Source organism: Macaca nemestrina, chromosome 14 (assembly GCF_043159975.1).
Source record: "Macaca nemestrina isolate mMacNem1 chromosome 14, mMacNem.hap1, whole genome shotgun sequence".
Taxonomy (NCBI): domain Eukaryota; kingdom Metazoa; phylum Chordata; class Mammalia; order Primates; family Cercopithecidae; genus Macaca; species Macaca nemestrina.
The window spans coordinates 22,034,631-22,062,419 of NC_092138.1; the positions used below are offsets into that span (position 1 = coordinate 22,034,631).

The 27,789-nt window shown below is 40.4% G+C and overlaps 1 protein-coding gene across 4 annotated transcripts in view; it reads right to left on the minus strand.

The window, feature by feature from the left end:
* Positions 1 to 27,789, minus strand: part of LOC105498700 (proprotein convertase subtilisin/kexin type 5) — a 469,848-nt gene that overhangs the window by 425,854 nt on the left and 16,205 nt on the right. For all 4 annotated transcript variants that reach the window (XM_071077655.1, XM_011770951.2, XM_011770953.2 and 1 more), the window contains exon 2: positions 2,689 to 2,793. In XM_071077655.1, the coding sequence (XP_070933756.1) occupies positions 2,689 to 2,793 (105 nt within the window). The remainder of the gene's footprint in view (positions 1 to 2,688; positions 2,794 to 27,789) is intronic.

Below are 27,789 nucleotides of genomic sequence, written 5' to 3' on the forward strand. Positions count from 1 at the left end.
CAAGCCTGTAATCCCAGCACTTTGGGAGGCCAAGACGGGCGGATCACGAGGTCAGGAGATCGAGACCATCCTGGCTAACACGGTGAAACCCCGTCTCTACTAAAAAATACAAAAAAAAAACTAGCCAGGCAAGGTGGCGGGCGCCTGTAGTCCCAGCTACTCGGGAGGCTGAGGCAGGAGAATGGTCTAAACCCGGGAGGCGGAGCTTGCAGTGAGCTGAGATCCGGCCACTGCACCCCAGCCTGGGCGACAGAGCAAGACTCTGTCTCAAAAAAAAAAAAAAAAAATTAAAGCAAACAAACAAAAAACACAAGGCCAGGCACGGTGGCTCACGGCTGTAATCCCAGCACTTTGGGAGGCTGAGGTGGGCAGATCGCTGGAGGTCAGGAGTTCAAGATCAACCTGGCCAACATGGTGAAACCCCATCTCTACTAAAAATACAAAACTTAGCCAGGGGTAGTGGTGGGTACCTGTAATCCCAGCTACTCAGGAGGCTGAGGCAAGAGAATCACTTGAACCTGGGAGTTGGAGGTTGCAGTGAGCTGAGATTGCGCCATTGCACTCCAGCCTAGGCAGTAAGAGTGAGACTCCGTCTCAAAAAAAAAACAGCAGGAACTCCCAATGTCCTTTGCTCCCCCCACCCCCAACACTGAGAAGCATTGCAATGCTCTGGGTGGTCTTCCCTGAAAGCATCAAGTTCCCTTCGGGCATTAGTGTATCTCCAAACCCCAGAGCCTAACACAGGGCCTGACATCTGCTAGGGGCTCGCAAAAGGGCCAATGAATAAATGAACTACAAGAAAGATCCAAAAGAGTGGGCAATCCCCAATTTGTGGCTCTCCCTCTGCAGAGCTGGTAGGAACCGTGGCTGTCTTGTGTAAATGTTAGCCGGAATGATGAGCAGACGGCATTGGAATGGAGAGTAAGTTGTGGCTCTACTCTAAGGGATTATTTTTGTTGAGGAGGCAGGGGAGTGCAGCATGTACTCTTGGGCTGGCCTGCAATGGCCCCGCTCTCCTGAAATAGGAGTGCATTCCAGGTACCACATGTCCTACCATACAAGGTCTCTGTCAGATCACGCATAAGCCATGTGATGCACTGAGATAAGAAGAAATAAACACCAAGATGCACCAAGATAACAAGAAGGATCGAAATAGTTTCACGTTCAGTAAATCCTTTATCATGAAAATAATGCCTCATAACATTCTGTTCTTACTTCCCAAACCACGAGTACTTAGTTTATCAAATTCACATTGATTTTGTACATGAGGTCTGAAATTAGCATCATTTTAATTATCAAAGTTCAAGAAAAACTTCAAAAAAGTTTAAGAGTTGAAAAATAAGACTTTGCTTTGAAAATGCAGCTAATTCATGAATGTCCCAAACTGATTGCCTCTCCAGAAAACTTCAATTCTGAATAGTGACAAAGGAAAAAACATGTAATCCACAGACCATGAAAATGTATTAGGGGATGTTCCTATAACCCACAGAAAATAGGGACACAGAAGAGATGTGCTTTTTCTAGCCAAGTTACAATTTCACAATCACGAACACTGTGTCATAATATTCCAGAAAAAAATTAAACAAGGCTAACTACAGCACATAACTGAGGGCAAGACGCAATATTGCAAACCTCATTTGCATATTAATTCCAGGGGCCTTTTTGCTTTATAAGGAATATAATTTTCGAGGATATCTAGATGAGATTGCTATGCACACTGGTAGGGACTTATCTACCAGTTTATTTGAAAATGAGTTCTTAGGGCAAACCCAAATCATAAGGAGGGGAAAAAAGCAACACCACCCTACAATCAGGAATACACAATCAGGAGCCCACTGAGGAACTAGGGCAAGTTGGTACAGCTGCGCCCTCTTCCCCTTTACTTGACACGTCAGAGAGGCCAATTAGTTCTCAGTCAAAACTCCATTCCTTCCTCCAACTTAATGAATAAGGGCAGATACTTAACTCGACCTCAGAGTCTTAGTTGTCGGCTATTAGTTTGTCCCTAACAACCCTCAGCTTCCCATCTCCCATTTCAATGCTGCCCCACTTCTCTAAAACGGGAGAACCTATGCATAGCATGCTTGCTTCTAGGCTCTCCCAGGGCTATGTTGTCTGTAAAACCCAAAAGGACTTGGCGCAAGAAAGATACCTGATGAGGCCCCAAGAGCAGGAGTCAGCTTCTCCCCTTTCTGGGCTCAGTATCCCACCTGTTCCAGACACAGTCTAGTCCTGAAGCTGCCAATGGTGTGGGTCTATCAATGCCAAGTAAAATCACGAGGATTCACAGTGATCTGTACCCCTGACCTAAGGATTCTGGAAGAAAACCCTCCTTTTGTGGAGCTCATACAACCTCAGATCTGTATGCAAATAGGCAGACAGCATGGTATTGTTACAGTTCAGCTGTTCTCAATCAAACTGTCTTCCCCAGTCCCTGGGCCCTCTCACTTCTCTGTGAGAACCCGTAGCTATGGATACCCCTGGGCTGCTCTACAACTGGGATTTCAATAAAAATCAAGCCACTGCCTATTTTTGTCTAAAGAGGAAGCAAAGACACTAGACCAAAGGATAATATGACAGTTCTAGAAATCTGAGTCTTCATGCTGGTCATCAGCTCCTAGTGTGTTATCACCAATGAAAAATGCAGAAGCTTTGCTTCTTGGTCCCCACCCAACTGGTTCTTCTTACCTTTGGTTCCATTGAAATGAAACTGTGGTTCCCTCTGCTTGAGATAACTGACCTTTTAATCGTCCTGCTATGGTAGAAGTGGTAGTAGTCCTTCAGGGCCCCTATCTGCAAAGGAAGGGTGGGAAGGAAAGAACAAAAGAAAGACATTAATGCATGAAAAACATCTTCTGTTTTCCTGTTTTTCATTTAAAAAGGAACACAAAACGAAAAAGGTTCATAAATTATGCAGCTGCTGGCTGTGCTTAAATGTTACCTGAACCTTGGTGATCACTTTTCTAAAGAAGGACATGTGATATGAAATGGAGTGTCCTTGAGGCAGTGACTGCGGAACTAAAGATTATAATGGGGCAGCTTAGCCTCTCCAATCTCCTTTTAATGTTTAATTTATATGCAGCATTTTAAGTAATTCTATATCAATCTATACCCAAATGTGGGAAAGAGGGGGAAAAAATCAAATAGCTATCTAGTTATAAAAACACATTGCATTTTGTTTGCTCTGAGAAATGTACAATGAAGGACCTTGTTAGATTATTTATATAGCTAATTTGAAATATGTCTTAAGCAATTGATCATTCACAAAGATAACATGACTCGGTTTGTTTCTGACTTCTGTAGAGAGTATAAATATAGAGCTCTTATTCATTTATTGCAAAACTAAAAGTAAAATCGCAATTTCTAAAACGAGACAAAAATCATACACCCTACCAATCAGCTAAGTTTCCTGTATAAAGACAGTTGGTTCTACTTTATCTTACCCATTTCTTCAACATTCCAGTCCTCCCATTTACATACACCTTTCCTCAGGTAGCTCTGTTTAGGATGGCTTTGAAAATGAGCCCCTGTCCACTTTGAAAAAGCAAACGAGCAAAACCTCAACCAACCATATTTTCTCAGCAAATTATAAAATGTAGATCACAGAATGAAAACTGAACCACGCATTGAAGACAGAAGAGCTCGGTTCTAATTCCAGCTGACACTCACCAGAGCTAAACAACATACACTAAGTCTCTGTTTCCTGTTCTATAAAATTGGACTTTGGGCTAGTTAATTTCCAAGACCACTGCAGCGCCCAGATTCCATTCTTTGACGCTCACATGCTTTGGGCAAATACTATAGTAGCTGTTTCTCCAGGACATCCATGGCTCTGCCCTAAAATAATGACTATCATCAGGAAGTTTTCCAATTGGGACAAGTCAAAAGTTCAACTTTCCTAATTTAAAAAAAAAAAAAAAAACCCAAAAAAAGTCTTGGCCCAGGTTAATTTTTCCAGATAAAAGCTTCATTTCTCATTCCCTTCTTTTCATCACGTTCTCAACCATCATCCCACTCGATTTCTGTGCTATTTAGAAATCATGTCTTCACTAGGGCTTTACACAGTAATTAAATGTCTCATCATTAAGATTTGAAAGAAAGTCTAAGTCTCACATTTTTTATTCAAGTGGAAACTGCTCTGACCTACACAGATGAAATCCTGGACTCTGAAAACAAGTGGGGAATGCAGGCGGGGAAGCTTCTCATCTCAATGATCCTGGACTCTGAAACAGCAGTGAACAATGAGGAAGAGGGCACAGATGCCAGCCCCAGCCTCTAGAAGTGTTTTAAGGAGGGATTTACAGGCCCATTTTAAGATTCCAGAGGACTAAGGGTAGAATTCAGGAGTGGTTGCATAATCCTTTACAAGAAAACCTTAAAATCCCAAGAAGCTTAGAGTTTTCATCGCCTGTAACTTCTGTCAAGAGCTCTCTTTGGTAAATACAGTAGTTCTCATGGAAAGAAACAGAATCTCCATAAGGAAGATAGATCCTCACAGAACAACCCCCTCTCATATGTTTTCTACACAGTAGCTGGAATGAAGCTTTCAAAATACAAATCCGGCTGTGTTCTATATCCTACCCCTGCCTAAAGTCCTTTAGTGGATTCCCTTTGCCCTTAAAATAAATAGTATCAGTCAACAATTAATAATATTTCATAATATAGTTTTAAAAAGTAAATCAGAATAATAATATTGTATTAAACTTTTATTCACACTGTGCCAGGAACTATTCCATACGCTTCATCTAACTCACTGAATAGACCATTCTCCTCCTCTGACCTAGGGGCCTGCGTGGTCTGGCCCAGCCTCTCTCTGGCCTCACCTCAAATCACACTTACCAGCGTTCTCTCTGTACTCTGGCTGATATTGTTTGGCTGCGTCCCCACCCAAATCTCATCTTGAATTGTAGCTCCCATAAATTCCGCATGTTGTGGGAGGGACCCAGTGGGAGATAATTGAATCATGGGGTGGGTTCCCCCATACTGTTCTCATGGTAGTTAATAAGTCTCAAGAGATCAGCTGGCATGGTGGCTCATACCTATAATCCCAGCACTTTGGGAGACCAAAATAGGTGGATCACTCGAGGTCAGAAGTTCGAGACCAGCCTGCCCAACATGGTGAAACCCTGTTTCTGCTAAAAATACAAAAATTAGTTGGGCATGGTAGCACATGCCTGTAATTCCAGCTACTCAGGAGGCTGAGGCAGAAGAATCACTTGAACCTGGGAGGTAGAGGTTGCAGTGAGCCAAGATCGTGCCACTGCACTCCAGCCTGGGCAACAGAGCGAGACTCTGACAGGAAAAAAAAAAAGAGCTGATGGTTTTATAAGGGGAAACCCCTTTCGCTTGGCCCTCATTCTCTTCTCTTGTCTGCTGCCATGTGAGACATGCCTTTCACCTTCCTCTATGATTGTGGGGCCTCCCCAGCCACATGGAACTGTAAGTCCATTAAACCTCTTTCCTTGGTAAATTGCCGAGTCTTGGGTATGTCTTTATTGGCACCATGAAAATGGACTAATACACTGGCTATGCTGGACTTCCTTCCATTCCTTGACTGTGTCACGCTCATTGCTCCCTCCACCTGTAGCACCTCCCCTACTTCCACCCTCTCCGACTGAACTCCTCTTCCTCATACTTTGAGTCTCATCTCAAGTAGGAAGTCTTCCAAAACTCCCCAGGCGAGGTCAGCGTCATTAATTATACCATCTCATATTAATAGAATCAAAAGAATATGCACCTCTAGTTATACCTTAATTAGTACAATTACTGGTTTAATGCCTGTGTGCCCATCAACCCATATGTTCTATTGAGACAGGAGCACATCTGTTTGCTCAACCATTTTATTTCCAGCTCCTAGTGCATGGCTCAACATAGGATAGAATCTCACTAAAGACTGCTGAATGAATGGCCCAAAAATCAGAATCCAGCCGAGTGCGGTGGCTCACGCCTGTAATCCCAGCACTTTGGGAGGCTGAGGTGGGGGGATTATGAGGTGAAGAGATCAAGACCATCCTGGCCAACATGGTGAAACTCCATCTCTACTAAAAATACAAAAATTAGCTGGGCATGGTGGCACACGCCTGTAGTCCCAGCTACTCGGGAGGCTGAGGCAGGAGAATTGCTTGAACCAGGGAGGCAGAGGTTGCAGTGAGCCGAGATCATGTCACTGCACTCCAGCCTGGCGACAGAGCAAGACTCTGTCTCAAAAATAAATAAATAAAATAAATACATAAATAAATAAATATCAGAATACTTAAATTACTAAAACCACATACAGTAGAGCTACATGCAGCTCAAAATCTCTAGTATGAGTATCAAAGAATTATCACATCAAGGCTGATTTCAGCAAAAATGGTTTAGTTCTACCTTAACTGCAGTACCAACTCTTCCGATGTTCTGAAGGTTGTGGGTTGAGACATCTCTACCCTTTATTTTGTTTCATTTTGCTTGCAAGACAACAGTTAAAGAGTGAAGTGCCTTAGTTCAATTATTCTGCCCCATCTAAACAAAATAATCTATCACCTTCTAGGAATATATATATATAAAAGCATGTTTATGTCTCTCATCTATTAATATGCATGTTCCTTATTGACGAGAATTATCTTTTGTATTCTTTCAACAGCACCAAGCCTACTATTGGGCATTTAATAAATATTAAGAAGCAAAATGTCACAACACGTTGGAAGTTATTCAATAGAAAGGCAGTGTATGAAAAAAGAGCAGTGATATTATCTATAAGCAGGCATTCCATCTAGCTTCTCCAGGGTAATGTAAAACAAAAGCTGATCGTGGTTACGTTATTCAATAGCAGCAAGGACTAAAACAAGAAGCAATATATAACTAACATGGGGATATCTTATAAATAAATCAGAAACAACAGGAGTATATGAAGTATAAAATCAATAGCAAATAGTGCAAAGCCCAACCTTTTCCTTAACGCTAGCTACATAAAGGAAAGAGAGAATAATTTCTTCACTCTTAGCCCTCTAAAGCTCCTCTTCTATACAGTCACACACTAACACAACTCTATACACAACACAATTTCATCTCTTGTTCTTGATTCTGTCAAGATTTTGTGCTTTTTCTTCCTGAGTGGTAGCCCGTCACCCTTGCACCGAGAATTCTCCTATCTCTATCCTTTCTAGAACCAAAATGTGTTCTTAGGAAAGGCGTTGTAAAGTATTTTATACTAATAAATGACCGGTAGACTCAGTGTTTCAGTTCTTTCAGGGACAACTGCATTTGATGAGAAAATTAAAACTTGAGCCAAATAAATGCGTTCACAGAGCCTGTTATTTTGAAAAAATAACCATTGAAGTTTTGGGTTTACTTTTTTTTCTAGCAGCAGGAGGGCACCTTCCCAATGTTCCTACATTTTCGTATCACAAGCAAGCTGATGACTTTTGAACAGAGAGCTGAGACCCATGCGTTACACTGGCTTTGCCCCTGAGGAGCTGTGTGGCCTTTTAGAAATCATTCACCACTGGCGGCTTCACCTGAGCATGCAGCGAAACCCCTCACCAGTCTAATGACACAGAGTTTGCAGCTTCCTTGTACATAGTTCTGAAAGGTGACCAACTGACCCCCACAGAGAGTTTACCCAAGACTAAGGAATTTCCTAGGACACAGGATTTTTTAGTGCTGAAATAGGGACAGTTGGTCACCTAGTTATGAAGCACTGGGGTCACCAGCACTGTGGCCCCCTTGAAGAACCAGTCACTTCTCTCGGGCTGCTTCTCTGCTTGGTTTTCCCTCCTGCCTTCCTCAATTTATAGATTCCTCCAAATTCTGTACCTCCTTTTTGAAAAGTAGTTTACCTTCATTCTACACACAAATTAACCACAGGGGCAAAAGCTGGAATGGACATTTCATGAAAGAAGATATACAAATGGCCAGGTGTGGTGGCTCACGCCTGTAATCCCAGCACTTTGGGAGGCCAAGGTGGGCGGATCACGAGGTCAGGAGATCGAGACCATCCTGACTAACACCATGAAACCCCATCTCTACTAAAAATACAAAAAAATTAGCCGGGTGTGGTGGCGGGCACCTGTAGTCCCAGCTGCTGGGGAGGCCGAGGCAGGAGAATGGCATGAACCCGGGAGGCGGAGCTTGCAGTAAGCCGAGATCGCACCACTGCACTCCAGCCTGGGTGACACAGCAAGACTTTGTCTCAAAAAAAAAAAAAAAAAAAAAAAAAAAGAGAGAAATAAAAGAAGGTTTACAAATGGCCAATACACACATGAAAGAATGCTCGAATGCAAATTAAAATCATAATAGCACTGCACACACACTACAACAGCTAACATTAACAAGACAGGCAATGCCAAGTTTTAATGAGATTGTCGGGCATGAGAATTCTCATATATTGCTAATAGGAGCATAAAATTGTTCAACATCTTTGCAAAACCATTTGGCCATTTATGAAACACACACTCTCTTCATGATCTAGACATTTTGTCTCTAGGTATTTACCCAAAAGAAATTAAAACATTATTTCTAGACAAAACTCATACACAAATGTTCATAGAATTGTCTTAATAGTAGCCCCAAACTGGAAACAATGCAAATGTCCATCAATAAGTGAATGAAAAAATATATGTACCATAACTTATTTTTATAAAGTATAAAATAGAATATAATAGGATAAAAAAAATCATGGCATATAATAGAATTATACCCAGTAATGGAAAACAAGAGGAACAGTCAATCATGAATACATTTCAAAATATGTTAACACAAAAAAGTGCATACTATATGGTTCCATTAACATAAAATTCTAAGACAGATAAACCTACTGTATAGTGAATGAAAACAGATCAGTGATAGCCTGGGTGTGGAGTGGGAACAGGACGGGAGATGCCTGGAGCCCCACGCTGAGAATGTTTTGCATTTTGATTATGATGGTGATCCCATTGGTAATAAGTGCAAAGGTGTGTGCTGGAAACAGCTCCTCCTCATAGGCTTCCAACATCCAAACACATCTTTTCCCAGCACCCTATTCAGTGACAGCAGGTTGATGACTTAACATCAACAAGGATAGAAGTATTTACATTACAAAAAACTGGCGGAAGGTTACAAATTAGGGCCTTCTTTTCTCCAAGAAGAGCCAGTTAACTATTTACCAGCACACCACTGGGTATGCACATTTGTCAACACTCAGCCAACTATATACAGGAATATACATCTATATACAGGAATATATACAACTATATACAGGAATATATACATCTGGGATATGTAAATTATACCTCAATAACCAGTGATTTCAAAAAAGTTATAAATTCCCCTTTTCTGAATTCTGGTTATCTCTTTGCAATCCACAGAGTGACTTAGAGATTGGGAAATGAAAGAATCCACGATGTGGAGCTGGAATGTGTCCTCCAGCTCACACCTACCTGTTCCTACCTGTTCAGGTGAGATGGGGAAGAACCAAGTCATCAAGACCATTGTTCTTGTTGACCAACCTCTTTCCAATACTCAAAACTGAAAAGTCTGAAACTTCTACTTGTTAAACTCATTTCTGATTTAGACAGAAAGTTACAGAGGCAGTGCATGAGATACTGTTTTCATTAAAATTTAAGTGTGATGCTTCCTTAGCACTTGGCTAAATGTGAGAATGTTAAAATAATTGGAACTACTTGCCTTCTGTGTTCTAAACTCCGTAATATTCAAAGGAGAATCCATGAGAATGAGGCCACGATTGCTTTCCTTCGTCACCAAGAGCATTCCCAATCTTGGGGCCCTTGCACCTCCTTCCTTCCGGCTGAAATGCTCCTCCAGAAATCTCTAGAACTCACTTCCTCACTTCTCAAAGACCACCTTCTTAGGGAGGCTTTCTGTGACCATCCAGTTTAAAGTTACTGTTGCCCCTCTAGCATACCCCATACCCTGATTTATTTTTCTCCATAACACTTATCCCCATATAACATATATATTTATCTTTATGTGACCCATTTATTGTTGTCTTTCCCCACTAGAATGTTAGCCCCATAAGGGCAGAAATTTTTGTTTTATTCACTGCTGGATTAGTCTCAGCTCCTATTAACAGCACCAGGCACACTCAATAAATGAGTAGAATAAAATGAATGAATAGCCCCTGGCATTGAGGAACTCAAAATAACAGTGGGCATGTCTCTAAACTTTAGGGAAAGTTTCTTGCTCATTCTTTTATAGCCCTTTTTGGGTAAATCATTGACATATAATGTAGCATATGCTCTAGGCTTAGTAAATAAATGGTGAATAAAAAATATATCTGAAATTAAGAATATATCACCAATAACTATAAAATCATCAAAGTCTGTCTTTATATTTCTCAGTCCCCTCCCTCATCCCATCACACTTAATGACTTCTTCAAATCACTAAACAAAAATCATACTTATAACAAGGCTATTGAATTAATTTTAAAATAGTAAGTCAGAAGTCAAGGGAATGCAGCAATCTGATGAACCGCTAATATTTATGAAGTACAAGCCAGCTATTACTTCACTGCGGACTCACAACAGTATCAGCAGGCTATCATCATCCCTGGTCTACACACGAGACAGCAGAGGCTCACAGAGTGTAAGAACCTGCCCAGGGCCACACAGTTAAAGGATGAAGCTAAGATTGATGGTGGGCAGCCTAATTCCAGAGCAGATGCTCCTCACTACCCTAAAAGATGTTTGAAATACAAAGCTTCTAAGGATGAACTTAAAACTACAGCTACCCAGAGATCTCAACCGCTGTCCAGCAAGCTGTATTTCTAAGAGTTGTATAGAGAGGGGATATTTTCTAGGAATATTTCCATCTACTTTGAGCAGATGCAAAAAGAGATTGCCAAGTATCTCCAAGAGTAAGAGAGAGCTCATTCCTTTTCTCTGGGGGCGGGGGATGGGGGCAAGAATCCTGGCCTTCATACCTGGTTATACCGCTGACCCCAGAGAACTTACATTAGTGTTTCCATGTCGGCAATAAAGTATTTTTAAGGCATACCTTCACCTCAAAGTGTCCAAGCCAGGATTTGAAACCATGCCAGCCTAACTCCAAAACAAGCACAGCATCCTGACACCCAAGATTTGTAAATGCTATTGCAACAGGCAGTAGAATGCCACACAATGACACAAAAGCTATTTTTCTTAGACTTTAGGTTTAAGTCAGTCATTCAGAGAATCCTTGATTCCTTCCTAAATTCCTTCAGGTTGAGACTCAGCTTTGAGCTTTTCAGAGAACGGCATTGGAGGGCATGAATTCAGAGCAAAATCACTACAGTATAGTTATTTTTAAATCAGGGTGCTCAAGGAAAGATGTATAATCTCTATAATTTCAGATGTCTAATCTCTATGAAATGCAGGTATGTGGTCGGCTGATTAGTGCTCCCCATCAAATGTCTACATCCTAACCTCCAAAACCTATGAATATGTTACCTTTATGGCAAAAGAGACTTTGCAGGTGTGATTAAGTTAGGATCTTGAGATGGGGTTTAATAACATCACAAGGGTCCTTATAAAGAAAAGAGGAGGCAGCAATTAGAGAAAGAGATGTGATAACCAAAGCAGAAGTCAGAAAGAAGGAGATGGAAGCAGAGACTGGAGAAAGATTTGGAAATGCTATGCTGCTGGCTCTGAAGATGGTGGAAGGGGCCAACAAGCCAAGGAATGCAGACAACCTCTGGAAGCTGGAAAAAGCAAGGAAACGAAGTCTCCTCTAGAATCTCCTGAAGGAGCACAGCTCTGCCAGTATCTCAATTTTTGGTTAGGACTTCTAGCCTCCAGAATTGCAAGATAATAAATTTGCATTGTTTCAAGACATTGAGAGTGTAGTAATTTGTTACAGCAGCAATAGGAACCTAACACAAGGTAGAAGTGTTACCTCAGGAGACGCCCATAGGAAAAGGAAATGACCATTGGAATTTGGTGCCTTTTTATTCTTCGTAATTTTCAGGAATCCTCAGGTATTTGGTTATCAGCTTCCAAATAGTTATACCAATATAGCTATAGCAATATAGGTACTCTGCTAAGCACTTTTTTTCACATAATCTTGATCTTGTTTAATCCTCAAAATAAACTGAAGTCCAAAATGAAGCAACTTACCTAGAAAAATAGAACTATTTATTCAAAGCCACTGTGTAATTAACATGACTACCAATAAACATTCCCACTTCCTGAATGCTTTCCCTATATTATGTCTAACCTTCCCAACAACCCTCCAAAGGAGGGAGAATTACTCTAATTTTATGCACAAGGAAACAGACTCTAAACCTAAAAGAAGTTAAGTAATATGCCCAAGTGAAGAAGTGTCCAGGCCAGGGTTTGAAACCAGGTCAGCCTGACTCCAAAAATCTATGCTTTTTCCAGGTACAACACCTTGATTTTATTTAAAACTTACTCAAAGAGTTTTGTAGAGTCACATTCAATTGCATAGGTATGCTAACATAGTATCCCCAACCTGTCTCACCTCCTTGCCCTCACTAATATGAAGCCTCATTATTTTACTCTAAAGCCACCTGAATAGAGTACAGAAGAATTTAAGTCCTCATAGTTTACCTTACTAGCAAGTAATCAAAAACATCTTGATTACGAATCCTGAGCAGGTAAGAAACAGATACAACACTTTCACCAAGGAAACTTAAGACACAGCAAATTGAATAAGCACCAGATTTTCCCAGGTTCATGTGAAAATCTGATGGTCTGTCCATCTATTCACAAGGGACATGAGATTTGCCTCAAAGCAAATCACAGAATCTCAGAGCTGGAAAACACCTTCATAAGATTTTAGTCTGCCCTTCCCCACTGGATGCAGAAATCCTTCCTTCCAATTGGCTAGGGTGCTGCATTTTCTGGGGCAGCCCATTTGTTAGAAAGTTTTTCCCAATAATTAGCCTAGGTCCACTGACTACTCAAGGCAACAACCCAACAGCATCATCCCTCTTCTACATGGCAGACAGCCAACAGATCCCTCCTGGGTCTTCCTTGTTTCTGGCCAAACCTCAAAGTTTCTCCATTTTTTCTCATGTAGCAAGCTTTTGCAGGTTACTTCCCCTAGACAAGCCATCTGTAATGTCTCCCCAGAAAACTTGGAGCCCAGAACATAACACATCTCAACTCCAGGTAAGGGGGAGCCGGGATGGACTCCATAACACCATGACCTCCCATGGCAATGTACTTCTAATAAAGTAGTTTAAAATTAGAATACTTTAGCAGAATAAATAATCCTTGGGAACTCTTTTTAACTTGGTTCTCCTCCAGTCTGTACTTTAATTTTTTTAATGTACATGTAAATGATAGAAATCTATATTTCTGTCAAAGGTTGAATTTCATTTTCTGTACCCTACCAATGCTTTTACAGGCTATCAGACATTCATCCATTAACTGAGTGTGTACTATGTGCCAAGCAATGATCCAAAGACACTGCAGATAGAGTGAACAAAACACAGTCCCTGTTGATATGAAGATAATGTCCTGACTTGATTCTGCCAACCCCATGGTGTCAACTGTGAGTTTGAAATATATGTCTTCTACTGAATTAGAACATTTCTCCCAAGAGTACTCAAATAAATTTTCATATTAGCACACTACAGATAAGGACTGGGTTCAACATTCAACCTACAGTACGTTTATAACAGTTATTTAAGAATGACCTGGCAATGACATTACACTGTTATTTTCTTCAATCCATTTTTGTCCAAAATGAGTAATTATATCCTTAATATAAAATAACCCATGTACTCCAGTCCTCAGATAAGAGCATTTATTACTGCTATTTATAGTCAGCTATTCTTATGAAAATTTCTTCAAAACCCATCTGTAAGTAATTTCTGGAGAAACTTACAGAAATTATTGTTTAATATTTAAGCTATCCCACCTGTTTTTAAGACACACATTTCCCATACACACACACACATGCATACACACACACACAAATGAAACAGAGAGCCCAAGAGAGGCTGAGAGAAAGAACACATGTCTGAAAATGGGGTCTGCACTCCTTTCTGTAGCATCATCTCAGGAACCTGAAGCATTGCCACATAGATGGAAACAAACAGAAAATAGTACATATTTTTACAGGTGAAAACGTTGCTAGAATTACCGCCTAGAACAGTATATGTTCACTTTAGGTTCAGTGATGCTCAACGCTGTCCATGCATTAGAATTATATGGGGACTTTAAAAAGTACTCATGCCAAAGGACCGACCCCCTGACCCCCGCATACCTGCCCCAGAGATTCTGATTCTGACTTAAGGGTCTGAGTTAAGGCCAGGCCATCGGTACTTTTCTCTTTGAAAACCGACTAGGTGATTCTAATATGCAGTCAAGGTGAAGAACTACTGTTTCAATTCATCCATCTCATTCAGCAGAAATAGAAACATTTACCCTGAATCCTGCAATCTCCATTTAAATATTCCTACCTAGTTAATTAAAATAAGCTTAAATGAAAAAAATCTCTAATCACCTTTTTATTTTAAAACTAATGTAACTGGCATGTTTCATTCTTTATGCCTTCTATTAATGATCCCAAAAGCTCTCTCTCCCCTCAAAAAAAAATTTAGAAAATATGTATTTGAATGTGTATGGTATAATCAGATTCAGAATTGCCAACATTTTTTCCATACTGGTAAACAGAGGCTATTTTGAACTCTATAGCTTTTTTTTTTTTTATTTTGTTGTTGTTGTTATTGTTGTTGTTGTTGTTGTTTTGGAGGGAGAGTCTCACTCTGTCATCCAGGCTGGAATGCAGTGGTGTGATCTCGGCTCACTGCAACCTCTGCTTTCCAGGTTCAAGCTATTCTCATGCCTCAGCCTCCAGAGTAACTGGGATTACAGGTGTGTGCCACCATGCCCAACTAATTTTTGTATTTTTAGTAGAGACAGGGTTTTGTCGTGTTGCCCAGGCTGGTCTCGAACTCCTGAGCTCAGGCAAACCACCCAGCTTGGCCTCCCAAAGTGCTGGGACTACAGGCATGAGCCATCGCACCCGGCCTTGAGCTCTATAGCATTTTAAATAACCCATTTTATTCTTAAAGGAGAAGATTCAGAGTAGACAAGATGTGAGCATTAAATTAAAAACATGTGATAGATTCTAGCACTTTGGGAGGCCGAGGTAGGAGGATCGCTTGAGCCCAGGAGTTTGAGGCTGCAATGAGCTCTCATCACCACAGCACTCCAGCCTGGGTGATAGAGAGAGACCCCACCTCTTTTTTTTTTTTTTTTTTTATTCTTTAAGTTCTAGGGTACATGTGCACAATGCGCAGGTTTCTTACATATGTATGTATACATGTGCCATGTTGGTGTGCTGCATCCATTAACTCGTCATTTATATTACATATATCTCCTAATACTATCCCTCCCCCCTACCCCCTCCCCACAAGAGGACCCGGTGTGTGATGCTCCCCTGCCTGTGTCCAAGTGATCTCATTGTTCAGTTCCCACCTATGAGTGAGAACATGCGGTGTTTGGTTTTCTGCTCTTGTGCTAGTTTGCTGAGAATGATGGTTTCCAGCTGCATCCATGTCCCTACAAAGGACACGAACTCATCCTTTTTTATGGCTGCATAGTATTCCATGGTGTATATGTGCCACATTTTCTTAATCCAGTCTGTCACTGATGGACATTTGGGTTGATTCTAAGTCTTTGCTATTGTGAATAGTGCTGCAATAAACATACGTGTGCATGTGTCTTTATAGCAGCATGACTTATAATCCTTTGGGTATATCCCCAGTAATGGGATGGCTGGGTCAAATGGTATTTCTAGTTCTAGATCCTTGAGGAATCGCCATACTGTTTTCCACAATGGTTGAACCAATTTACAGTCCCACCAACAGTGTAAAAATGTTCCTGTTTCTCCACATCCTCTCCAGCACCTGTTGTTTCCTGATTTTTTAGTGATTGCCATTCTAACTGGTGTGAGATGGTATCTCATTGTGGTTTTGATTGGCATTTCTCCGATGGCGAGTGATGATGAGCATTTTTTCATGTGTCTGTTGGCTGTATGAATGTCTTCTTTTGAGAAATGTCTGTTCATATCCTTTGCCCACTTTTTGATGGGGTTGTTTGTTTTTTTCTTATAAATTTGATTGAGTTCCTTATAGGTTCTGGATATTAGCCCTTTGTCAAATGAGTAGATTGCAAAAATTTTCTCCCATTCTGTAGGTTGCCCATTCACTCTGATGGTAGTTTCTTTTGCTGTGCAGAAGCTCTTTAGTTTAATTAGATCTCATTTGTCAATTTTGGCTTTTGTTGCCGTTGCTTTTGGTATTTTAGACATTTAGTCCTTGCCCATGCCTATGTCCTGAATGGTATTACCTAGGTTTTCTTCTAGGGTTTTTATGGTTTTAGGTCTAACATTTAAGTCTCTAATCCATCTTGAATTAATTTTCATATAAGGAGTAAGTCACCATCATCAGAGACCCTACCTCTTAAAAAACAAAACAAAACAAAAAACATGTGATAGAGTCTAGCTTGGGACAGCTTATGGCCCTGTCACTCCAAGTTTAAAAACCCTATTAGGAGGAGAAGCTCCCCCTATATCTTTGCTAATGGCTGTTCAGTTCAGAGATGTTTCTTTTTTTGTGTCTGTGTGTGACGGAGTCTCACTCTATCTCTAAGGCTGGAGTGCAGTGGTTTACTACAACCTTTGCCTCCCACGTTCAAATGATTCTCCTCCCCCAGCCTCCTGAATGGTTGGGAATACAGGCATGCGCCACCATACTCAGCTAGTTTTTGTATTTTTTGGTAGAGACGGGGTTTCACCAGGTTGGCTAGGCTGGTCTCAAACTCATGACCTCAGGTGATCCACCCACCTCGGCTTCCCAAAGTGCTGGGATTACAGGCGTCAGCCACCACCCCCAGCCCAGAGATGCTTTTTGTTCACTTGTTCCCATCTGAGTCCTTCTAAGGATTGGTAGAGTTAGCACCTGCACCGTGGTGACCACAAAAGTGGGCCCAGAGTAGGGGAAGAGCAGCAGCATCTGTGGATAATGGCAGAGGGGAAGTGGGCGAGGCTTTTAATCAGATGTGAAGTTCTGCATCTAGGCAGATGTGAGGATGGGTCCTCTTTTTACAGTTCCTGAGGTTCAGACACTGTTGGCAGCCATTGGCTTGTTGTATTAATTAAAGACATTACAGATACATACCTATCAAAACAGATAAAAATAAAAGGAAAAAATGGAATATCAAACGACGGTGAGGATATGGAGTAAGCGGAATACTCATACGTTGTTGTTGGGAATACTTGGAAAACATTTTGGCAGTTTCACATAAAATTAAATACTCACTTAACATACAACGCAGAAATCCTACTCCTAAGTATATTCCCCCAAGAAAAATAAAAACTCAACGTTCACTCAAAAACTTGTACATGACTGTTAGAGCAGCTTTAGTCATAATCACCAAACACTGGAAACCACCCAATGCCATACAGCTGGTGAACAGATAAACCGGTACATCCATACAATGTAATACTGCTCATCAATAAAAAGGAGCAAACTATTGATTAATTAATCAAGGACGAATCTCAGATGCATTACAACAAACGAAAAAGCAAAACTCAGAGGGCTGCCTACTGTATTAATCCAGTTATATGACCTTCTGGAAAAGAAAAGGTACACCAGAACACACATTAGCAGCTGCCAGGGGTGAGAGGTGAGAGGTAAGGCAAAAGGCTGACCACACAGCAGCACTAAGGAATTTTTCGAGGCAAAGGAATTTTTCTATATCTTTCTTATAGTGGTGGCTATACAACCATATGCATTTGTCAAAACGTACAGAATTGTACAGTGAATTTCATTGCATGCAAATGATACCTCAATAAACCTGATTTTTTTAACTCTATAGAGAAAAGCCCTGTCATCAAGAGAGCTGGTTGAAAAGGTAATGCAAAAGGAAAGGCAAAACATTAAGAAGTTATTTGTTTAGATTAAAATATATGATCAAATTGATGTTATTCAATTGAAGAACTTCCCTAAAGCCATAGCAACCACATCAACATTTGGAACTACACAGTGCAAAAAGCAACCTTGAGAATCATTTACAATATGTAAAGCCTCCCTTTTATGAAAGAAATGAAATATTTCAGCATTTCCAGTAAAGTGCTGCTTTCCACTAACATGACCATCTTAGTCACAACAAAATATAAACGATTATGCTACATGATGGAGTCATTTGGAACTACTGTAAACTGAAAAAAAAAAAAAAAAACACACACAGCTGGCAATTTTGAAACAAAGATGAGAAGCTGTGTATAGTTTGATGTCTCCTAAGTGCTATCAGCCATACAACACCTAATATAAATGTCTTGAAATCAGTAATAAAAATCTATACATCAGTGGCTCTCAAAGTGTGGCCCTGGGGCCAGAAGCATTGGACCAGCAGCATTGGCATCTATGAGCTTCGCAGAAATGCATGTTAATCAGCCCCACCCTAACTGAATCAGAATCTAGTCATCACCTGCTCAGCCAGCTCAGTCTACGAGGTGAGAAGGAGGTCACCAAGCATGTTGATGAAGCAACATTCAACAAAGGGTGCAGGTGCAAGCACATTATCGTCCTTCCTGACCTGTGCAGTCAAGATGAAGCACCAATACACGCTGCATATACCCACCCAATCTATATTAATTTTCATTATTTTACAATGCTAAGGGCCCAACCTATGTTTAAAACAAAATGGGATTTCAAGAAGAGTTTTATCCAAACTCAACTCTAGAAGATAATGAAAAAACATTGATAATGTTCACAGTATTAGAAGTATAGTTACCTATGAGAAACTATCTTGAGGAAAACTCAGTTCGCCTCATAACCAAGTGAGTAAAATTTCAGAACTAAAAATTCCCAGGTGACATGCATACTAATAATTGTAACTATTAAAAGTTAAAAGTTTGTCTTCCCATAACCATTAGGTCCTGCCATATTCTACTTTAGGTTAATGCTCTTCTTAGCTTCTACTTCCTAAATGGAAGGACCAATAATAATCTCTAAATTTTCCTTCCTCTTTTCAAGTAAAATGTTTAGATATCTCAACAGATATCTTAGTAGAAAAATGTTATTCTTGTCAGGCTTCACAGGAGTTCATCAAACACAAGCAAGATGAATAAAGTAATCCCAAATATCTTTACAATTATATCAGCAGATATGTGCAATGTGTAAAGCCAGGCTTTATTTGCATCAAATTATCAATGTCTCCTCTTGGTGTTCTGTTTTACTGATACTATCTGCCCATGATATCCATGAACTATAAATCCTGATTCTGCATAAATGAACCATCTACTCTTTGAGCTGCCTCGGGGCAAATATTGAATCTGATGCTAGCTCCGAGGTGACACATGGTTCTTCAGCAGATCATGCTCAAAGCAACAAAAATTTGAGTCTCAGCCTAATTAAAATATTACCAAGATAGATCTGCTGCCTCTCACTTCACACACACTTGTTCCCAAAACACACAAAAAAATGCCAAGTGTTTTGGATTATCTGTGTGTTTCAGCATCGTACGTAATTGTCCACTTCAACAGTTTTACAACCTTGTAAACAGAATAAATAACTTATCAGGCCACGTGTCTTTGTCTTACTGTCTTATCCTATGTAACACCAATATTAACTGCTTATATTCATATGCTTTTCCCATCTTTTTTCTTTTTTTTTTTTTTTAATCTGAGACAGAGTCTGCCTCCGTCACCCAGGATGGAGTGCAGTGGCGCAATCTCAGCTCACTGCAGCCTCTCAATTCACTGCTCACTGCAACCTCTCAGCTCACTGCAAGCCTCCTGGGTTCAAGCAATTCTCCTGCCTCAGCCTCCTGAATAGCTGGGATTACAGGCACGTGCCACCATGCCCAGCTAATTTTCGTATTTTTAGTAGAGACAGGGTTTCACCATGTTGGTCAGGCTAGTCTCAAACTCCTGACCTCATGATCCACCCGCCTCGGCCTCCCAAAGTGCTGAGATTACAGGCGTGAGCCACCTCACCCGGCCCTGCTTTTCCCATCTTTAAAGAGCTTTCCCTTACATTGTTTTGTGTAAGGTAACATCACCCCTTTGGGAAACTTGTCAATAACTTCCTGTTACTTTTATAATAAGATCAAAAATGCCTTTACTGGACCCAAGGGGCTATCCTATCTGGCTCCCATTTACCTAATATCATCCCCTAACACCTCCCCCTAACCCTCACTCACTATGCAGCAACCCACTGGCCTTCCTTCCAGCCTCAGAACTCTTGCACTTGCTGTCCCATCTGCCTGGAATTCTCTTTTTTTCAATCTCTTGCTTCTTACTTCCTTCTCGTTTTTTAGATCTTAGCTCAAATATCACTTCTTCAGAAGTCAAAGTTTTCTTTGACCTCTCTGCTAAATTGCCTTCCCCAGTTACTCTCTATCTGGTCAAGCAGTTTATTTCCTTACTTTAAACACACCGCTATATTGCCAGCACCTATCACAGTGGGTGGGACAAGACTGGTTGCCAAGTAAACATTTACAGAATGAATAAGTTATAATCTCCATTTTTGAAATAATAACACCGAGGCTCCACAAAATTCAGTAATTTACCCAAGTTTATACTAATAGCAAGAGACAGAAACAAGATTTTTCTGACACCAAGCTCAGTGCTATTTTCACCATACTATATTAAACCTAAATAGGCTAAATGGTACAGTATATCATAATTGGTGCTTCGAGTCATATTTTCAATTTTTATTAAAGTTTGAACCCTGACCTGATTAACTTTAAGATTAATATCTTTATCTCAACAATTCCTGAGCCTGGTTTTAAAGTGCCAAGCTTTTAATTTTCTTTCTTAACATAAAAAGTCCACTGACCTTTATCTCGGCAGTTTGCTTAGTCTTAAATATATGTCAAATAAACCCAAAAAAGAGTTTAAATAACCATTATGCCTACCAAGTAAATGTTTGTATCCATAAAATAGAAAGTTAGAAGTGATGTTTAAGAACATGTAACTTCCCGCACTAGATTGACTTTTAAGTATCTCTCTTCCATCATTCTAAGTATTTACTGTTGATGTAAAAGATAAACTCAATACAGTGTTTTACCAAAAGAATCACTGCAACATTTATAGATTTTTGTAGTAACTCAAGACTTATACTTATCTGGACAATTCCTCATATCTGCATAAGTGAAGAAAAAGTACATTTAATATATATTAAGCTTCCATCAGAGGTTTCTACACAACTGAAAATTAATCCATGAATTACCTTAATATTCCAAACACCGGATATTGCCTGACTGTTTTATTTGCATTGTTCAAATACATGCAGGTAATTTAGTGGAAGAACAGGGCTTCACAAGTTTTCCTCCCTCTTGGTTCTAACATGCCAACAGTCTGTCACTAAGTTGTGAAATAGGTTTAAAGCCCCAAGAAATTAAAGTGATAAAGACCAAGAGTGGGGAATGGTTCCCACAGCCACAAGCACTTTCTCCTACTTCAAATGTATCATGTTAATTTTGATTCTTTACAGTGACTACATTAGATATGCAGATAATGTCTCTATTCTATTGATTTGGTTACTGTATAACTTCTACAGACCCCAAAACAGAACAGGCTGCTCAACATGATAGAGGCAGCAACTTACTCCTCATCACACAATTTCACAAACTATATAATACAGTCAGGGTCAGCCAAAGAAAGCCAAGGTTAGCTTGCAGGCCCTGAGCACTGCAGTCATGGGTAAAGGCATCCCCATTATAACACGGTCAGATTCCTACTTGGAAAAGCCATCACTATGCATGCCTCCCCAAAATGAGCCTTCTAACTTCCCCTAGGAAAGAGTTCTCTGGTTCCAAGGGACAGACCAAGATGGGCATGCTTTAGCCATTCAATCAATCATTTACCTTATTCTTAAACAGTCACCAAGGTAGAACTGTAAGCTATTCCTCACACCTTTTGCTGTATCAAAGTGTGGAATATTTATCGTTTCTTATCAAGGCAGTTTAATGAAAGGAGTGTAAAAAGCCAGATTTTCACAGAACTAGGGAAAAAAATACTATCTCTAAAACTGAATTATTTGCTTATATGCCATATACCTATACATACTAACTCCCTTGACCAATTTTCCCCACACATGTATCTCCTAAAGAAACACAGGCCCTGATAAATACAAAAATTATTAGCAAGAATTATTAAGGAAATATATACATCCTACTGAGGATCCTGAGAAATAGAAAAGCTTCGCTATGCTATTAATGAGGCAACTCTCAGGAGTTGCTTTCGTAATCAGAACTTGAAGATACTGGGACTCAGGTCACTAAATACCAGTTCAGTGTTCTCTCCATACTGAAAGGGGACTTAGTTTTTTCATTTTTGCAATGAGGGGGTCAGGTGACATTCTTGCTCCCAACTCTAAAACCCAATCATCATTGGGTTTTAGGCCATTAGGTCCTCCAAAACTACCTAAAGGTCATTTATATTTTAGGAGACAAGTATTAGGGCTCCTCTAAAGCCATGGACTGTTGGAAGTGGCATTTCTTTCAAGACAAATATTAATTTAAACACACTCTTCCTAATAGTAAGTAAAAACCAAATCTGACATGGTGCTGTGGGGGCAAAAGGCAGTGCCTTAAGGGAACACTGAATTCAACAAGATTCAAGCAATAAATTTTATGGAACTTTGTCATACTCTCACATCTCAGAGCCCTTTACGATAACACTCAACTAAATCCATCTGGTTGAGTTAATAATTAGTTTAAATCTGTTACAAGTTAATGATGCACAGCCAAGTCATTCCAGGTACATGATGATACAGCGAATCTGTGACACGATTTGTAGATAACATTTTGCACTGCCTTTCATTTTCCTTTATTTCCTCCAATGATTAGAAAACTATAAATCATTTAAGAACAAACTGGACCTATAAATAAGACCTATATACATATAGGCTGGATTAAAATGGGAGAAAAAAGCATTATCTTAAGGAATAACATAGGGTTTCAGAAGGGCCTTGAAAAGTTTGAGATAGAGCCCAGGCTACTTCTATATACATATTTTGGCATTCCTTTTTTTGTAATACAGTAGGAATTACTGTATTACTATATTAGGTTCCTACTGTATTACAAAAAAAAAGGAATGCCAAAATCTGTAGCTTATTTATTTCAATATTTACATGTAACCTCCAAATACAACTATGCTATTCACCAGATAGTTCTGGAATGCACAATGTGTATTAATTAGCTCCTAGTGTACTAGAAGCAGTGAGATGTGGTAATGAGACATGAGATGAAAGTTTTCAAATGGACATTATATTTCAATCCAGCCAGGGCAAAAAACTGTATCTAAAAACTCATTGAAAGGTATCTCATAAGTATGCAGCCTGGAGCCAAATGATTTTCTAGCCCATGTTCCCAGTATCCCCTGAGTAAGACCCTGAAGTTTACTTAGAGATTTGTTATATGTTATATTCTCTACAGAATCGATTACATTTTAAAAGCACAAATATGTGACACTAAACATCAACAAATATTTAAATACTCATATATGTATAGCTATGTAAAGATCATCCCCTATCTCAAGTGCAAATGATTGTAATTAACCAAAATCTGACTACCGACACATCAAAATGCAATAGGGTTGAAAATAAGCTAATGATTCATGTGCTTTGAAGGTAATGAAATGAGAAAAGACTGAGACCAGAGTGGAGGGAGAGTGGACTCCTCTGGGAAAGAGAAGCTCTGAGCTCTGTGGGAACAGCCAGCATACCAGGTGCTGAGGAAGAATGTGCCCAGTCATTGTTCTGAATCCAGGCTGCATAGTTAAGATCCCACCCAAACCCAATTAACTGGTCTCTCTGAAGGTGTCTCTTAAGGCTCCTAGTTGTTTGAAACAAGTAGCCAGGATTGAGAGCCACCTGAGTCAGGGAGCTAAGGATCAGAGAAATAAAAGCCTAAGAAGAGTTCCAAAAAATCAGGATTTGAGCGACTGCAAGGAGAGTAGGTTCATTCTAGAAAGGATCTGGTATGAGAGTGGGGTGGGGAGGTGTCCAGAGCTAGGTTCCTTTGTCATTTACCAAAAGAACAGAGGAAAATAACTTTCTGTAGAGGAAATGATATTCAGATGACTGAAACTACAGCAAGCTGAACAGATAATGTTCTCCATACTACAGACTGTAGTCATTCCTTATACTATATGTATGTATGTACACATTCTCAACAATTACCTTTTGTTATCATGTAGTAGAGAATGGGTTACATGTCTGCTCAAAGCTGTCTAACGCTTCCCTCCTCACTCAGAAAATTCAAAGTACTGCCTGTGCATGCAAGTCTGCAAAGATCTATAGGCTTCCTCCTCAAAGCATTGTTTCACGGCCACAAGCAGCAGTAGCAGCAGTAACAACTGAGAGCTTGTCAGAAGTGCTGAATCTCCAGCCCCATCTCAGATCTACTAAACCAGAATCCACATTTTAACAGGATCCCCAGGTGCACATGAAAGTGTGAAAAGCACCAGCCTTCAAGATTGAACCCATCTCTCCAGCCCACTCCCACTGCCTCTCCAGCCCATCTTCTACCACTCTCTTGTTCACTCAGAATCACCAGGCTTCTTGCCATGCCTCCAACATAGTAGGGTTCTCTCCTGTCCACGGCCTTTGCACTGGCTGTTCCCTCAACCAGAACGTGCTTCCTCCAGGCATCTTTAAGGCTCATTTCTTTCCTTCACCTTCTTCACAAATTTGCTCATGCCACCTTCTCCATGAAGACTTTCTAAGCCTGTTTACAATCGAAAAAAAAAATTTTCCAGTCTCTGTTCCCCTCTTCCCTTTTTTTGTTGTTCTTTTTTCTTCTTCTTCTTTTCTCCTTTCCTGTTCTCTATCCATAGCACTTACCACTATCTGACTTACCTTTTGTTTCTTATTCATTTGATTATTAGAAATCTCCTTTGATAGACTGCAAAATATGACCACAAATTCTACGCAACTCCTTCTATCAAGAGATGAAATATATATCTCTACCTCTTGACGCTAGACTTGGTCATATGACTTGGTTTGACCTATGGGATATTAAGACACAGGAAGAAACTGGAAAAGCACTTTGCACATTGAGGTTACTCTCTCAAGCTGCTGGGATACCTTCTTGTCACTATGGGAAGATACCCACCACTTCCCATAACCCAAGCCAGCACCAGCAACCAGCACCAACCACCAGATACGTGGGTGAAGCCATCCTAGACCAGCCAGGCCCCAGGTGACCCAGCAGTCAACTCAAGAACCTACCAGTCAACTCATAGCTTCAGAAGCAACAATGACTGTGGTATTAAACCACTGAGTTTCGGGTGATTTATTTCGAAGCAAGTTGGCACACTCTTCTGATGAGCACATAAGTTCCACGAACGCAGGGATCATTATGCACTGCTGCATCTTCAGGGCTTAGCACAGTGCTCAGCATAGTGTGGGCATTCTCAAATATTTGCAATGAATGTTGAAGGACATAACGATGGCAAAGAGAAATCTCACAAGTGAAAGAAATTAATAAATGCCAGCCATGACTTCCATAGGTGAGAGACTAGAAAGTGGGAGAACAACTTCCTGGGTTCACTATAACCTTTGCCTTTTCAGAAATAGGTTGAACAAAATAAGATTTTAACTACTTTGGCAATAGAATATCATAGCAAAAAAAAGAAAAAGCTTACATTTTCACATGCAATATATCAATTATTTCAACATAGTTCTTGTTTCATGATGCTTAATTTGCCTAAGACTTTACAACCAGGTGACCTTTAGAATATTTTTCACATTATGCAGGCTTTACTCTCCCCCATTTTTAAGCTACTCAGATTTTTAACAGATCCCAAACCGGCAAACCAAATCACTGCATGTTGCTTCAATTCTGTCTTGCCAAAGGAGAAAAATCTGCTGCTTTGGATTCATTTCAACAGTTGGAAATTCAGGCCATCACATTTTAAATCTCAGATGTTCCCCACTGTGTCCACATCACATAAATCAGTGAGTGAACCGATACCCACATGTTTGTGAAGCCAGTTCTCTCACAACTAAAGCATAATGTCCTTTGGAATGGAAAGGCAAATTTAAGTGGATTCTGCAGCAGTGGGTGTCATAATTCTGGAAGCACAATGTGGCCCTCAGCGAAGGCACAAGCAAAGGCTACTGGCAAGCAGAAAGAGAGTTCTCTATTAAACGATTTTTTGAAGTACAAAATTAACATGCTATTTTCAACTGATGGGGAAGAATAACAGACAACCTGCAACACATTAAGTTTCTGACTTCATGAAAAAAAAAAAAAAAAAAAAAAACTCTGAATTTTCTAACGAAGCTTACCAGTGATTAACAGGTCTATCTGAACTCATGGAATAAGTTTCATCCAAAGAACCGGCAAGGTCAATAAATAATGTGAGGACAAAGAAGCAACTCTGAGAGCAATTAAGCTTTAGGACCTTTAGGGTTTCTTTCAGGAAATGCAAATCTCTAAACAACAGAATCACATACACACATTTGGAAATAACTAAGTGACTTCTGATTTTTTTCTTGGATATACATAATTACCAATTGAATAATCAGCAAAATGTATGCTGGGGTTCACTAAGGTCTTCCTGTTACATCACAGGGTTCTTATCCAGAGTATCACAATCTTTTTCTCTCCTTTGATCACCTATCTTAGTCTACACTGCACACAAGGCTAAGGAGAAAACTATTGAGCTTGGTCTTTCGTGTTTGTCAGGATGGACTAGGTTCCACCAGAGTGAACTGATTCCATGAGACTCGGTGACTTAAAACAAAAAAGGTTTATTTCTAGCTCATGTTAGTATCTATTGTGCACTGGGCTGGGAGTGCTGCTCATCGCGTCCCTCAAGGACTCAGACTAATGAAGCATCCACCATCTGGAGCTTTGCCAATCACAGGGCAGATGCAGCTCACCACAAATCACTCACTGACTGTAAATGAAGGGACACGTGCCACTTCTGCTCACATTTCACTGGCCCACTGAAGTCACCTGGCCATGCTCAACACCAAATATAGGGAAATTCAATCTTATAACACAGCCAAGGGAGAGAACCAGAAACATTCAGTGGACAGTACTAACAACTGCTGCGGGCTTTATTTACTCCCTGCCTGTTTTTGCCCACTCCCATTTATCCATTTTAGAAAATGTTTCTGAGGGCATTTTATTTATTTTTTTTTTTTGAGATGGAGTCTCACTCTTATTACCCAGGCTGGAGTGCAATGGCACGATCTCAGTTCACTGCAACCTCCACCTCCCAGGTTCAAGTGATTCTCCTGCCTCAGCCTCCCGAGTAGCTGGAATTACAGTCACCCACCACCATACCCAGCTAATTTTGTATTTTTAGTACAAATTGAGTTTCTGCATGTTGGTCAGGCTGGTCTCGAACTCCTGACCTCAGGTGATTCGCCTGCCTCAGCCTCACAAAGTGCTGGGATTATAGGCATGAGGTACTGCACCCAGCTCTGAGGGCATTTTAACTACAGAAAATTCTTCTAGGTGCCTACTGGGTCACAAAGGTGAACCACACAGAAATCCTGTCATGTTTGTGTTTGTGTGTGTGTTTGTGTTTGTGTGTGTGTGTGTGTGTTTTTGAGATGGAGTCCCACTCTGTCACCCAGGCTGGAGTGCAGTGGCGCGATCTTGGCTCACTGCAACATCCGCCTCCTGGGTTCCAGCGATTCTCCTGCCTCAGCTTCCCAGAGTAACTGGGACTACAGGTGCGCATCACCACACCCGGCTAATTTTTGTATTTTTAGTTGAGACAGGGTTTCGCCACGTTGGCCAGGCTGGTCTCAAACTCCAGACCTCAGGTGATCTGCCCGCCTCGGCCTCCCAAAGTGCTGGTATTACAGGCATAAGCCATTGCACCTG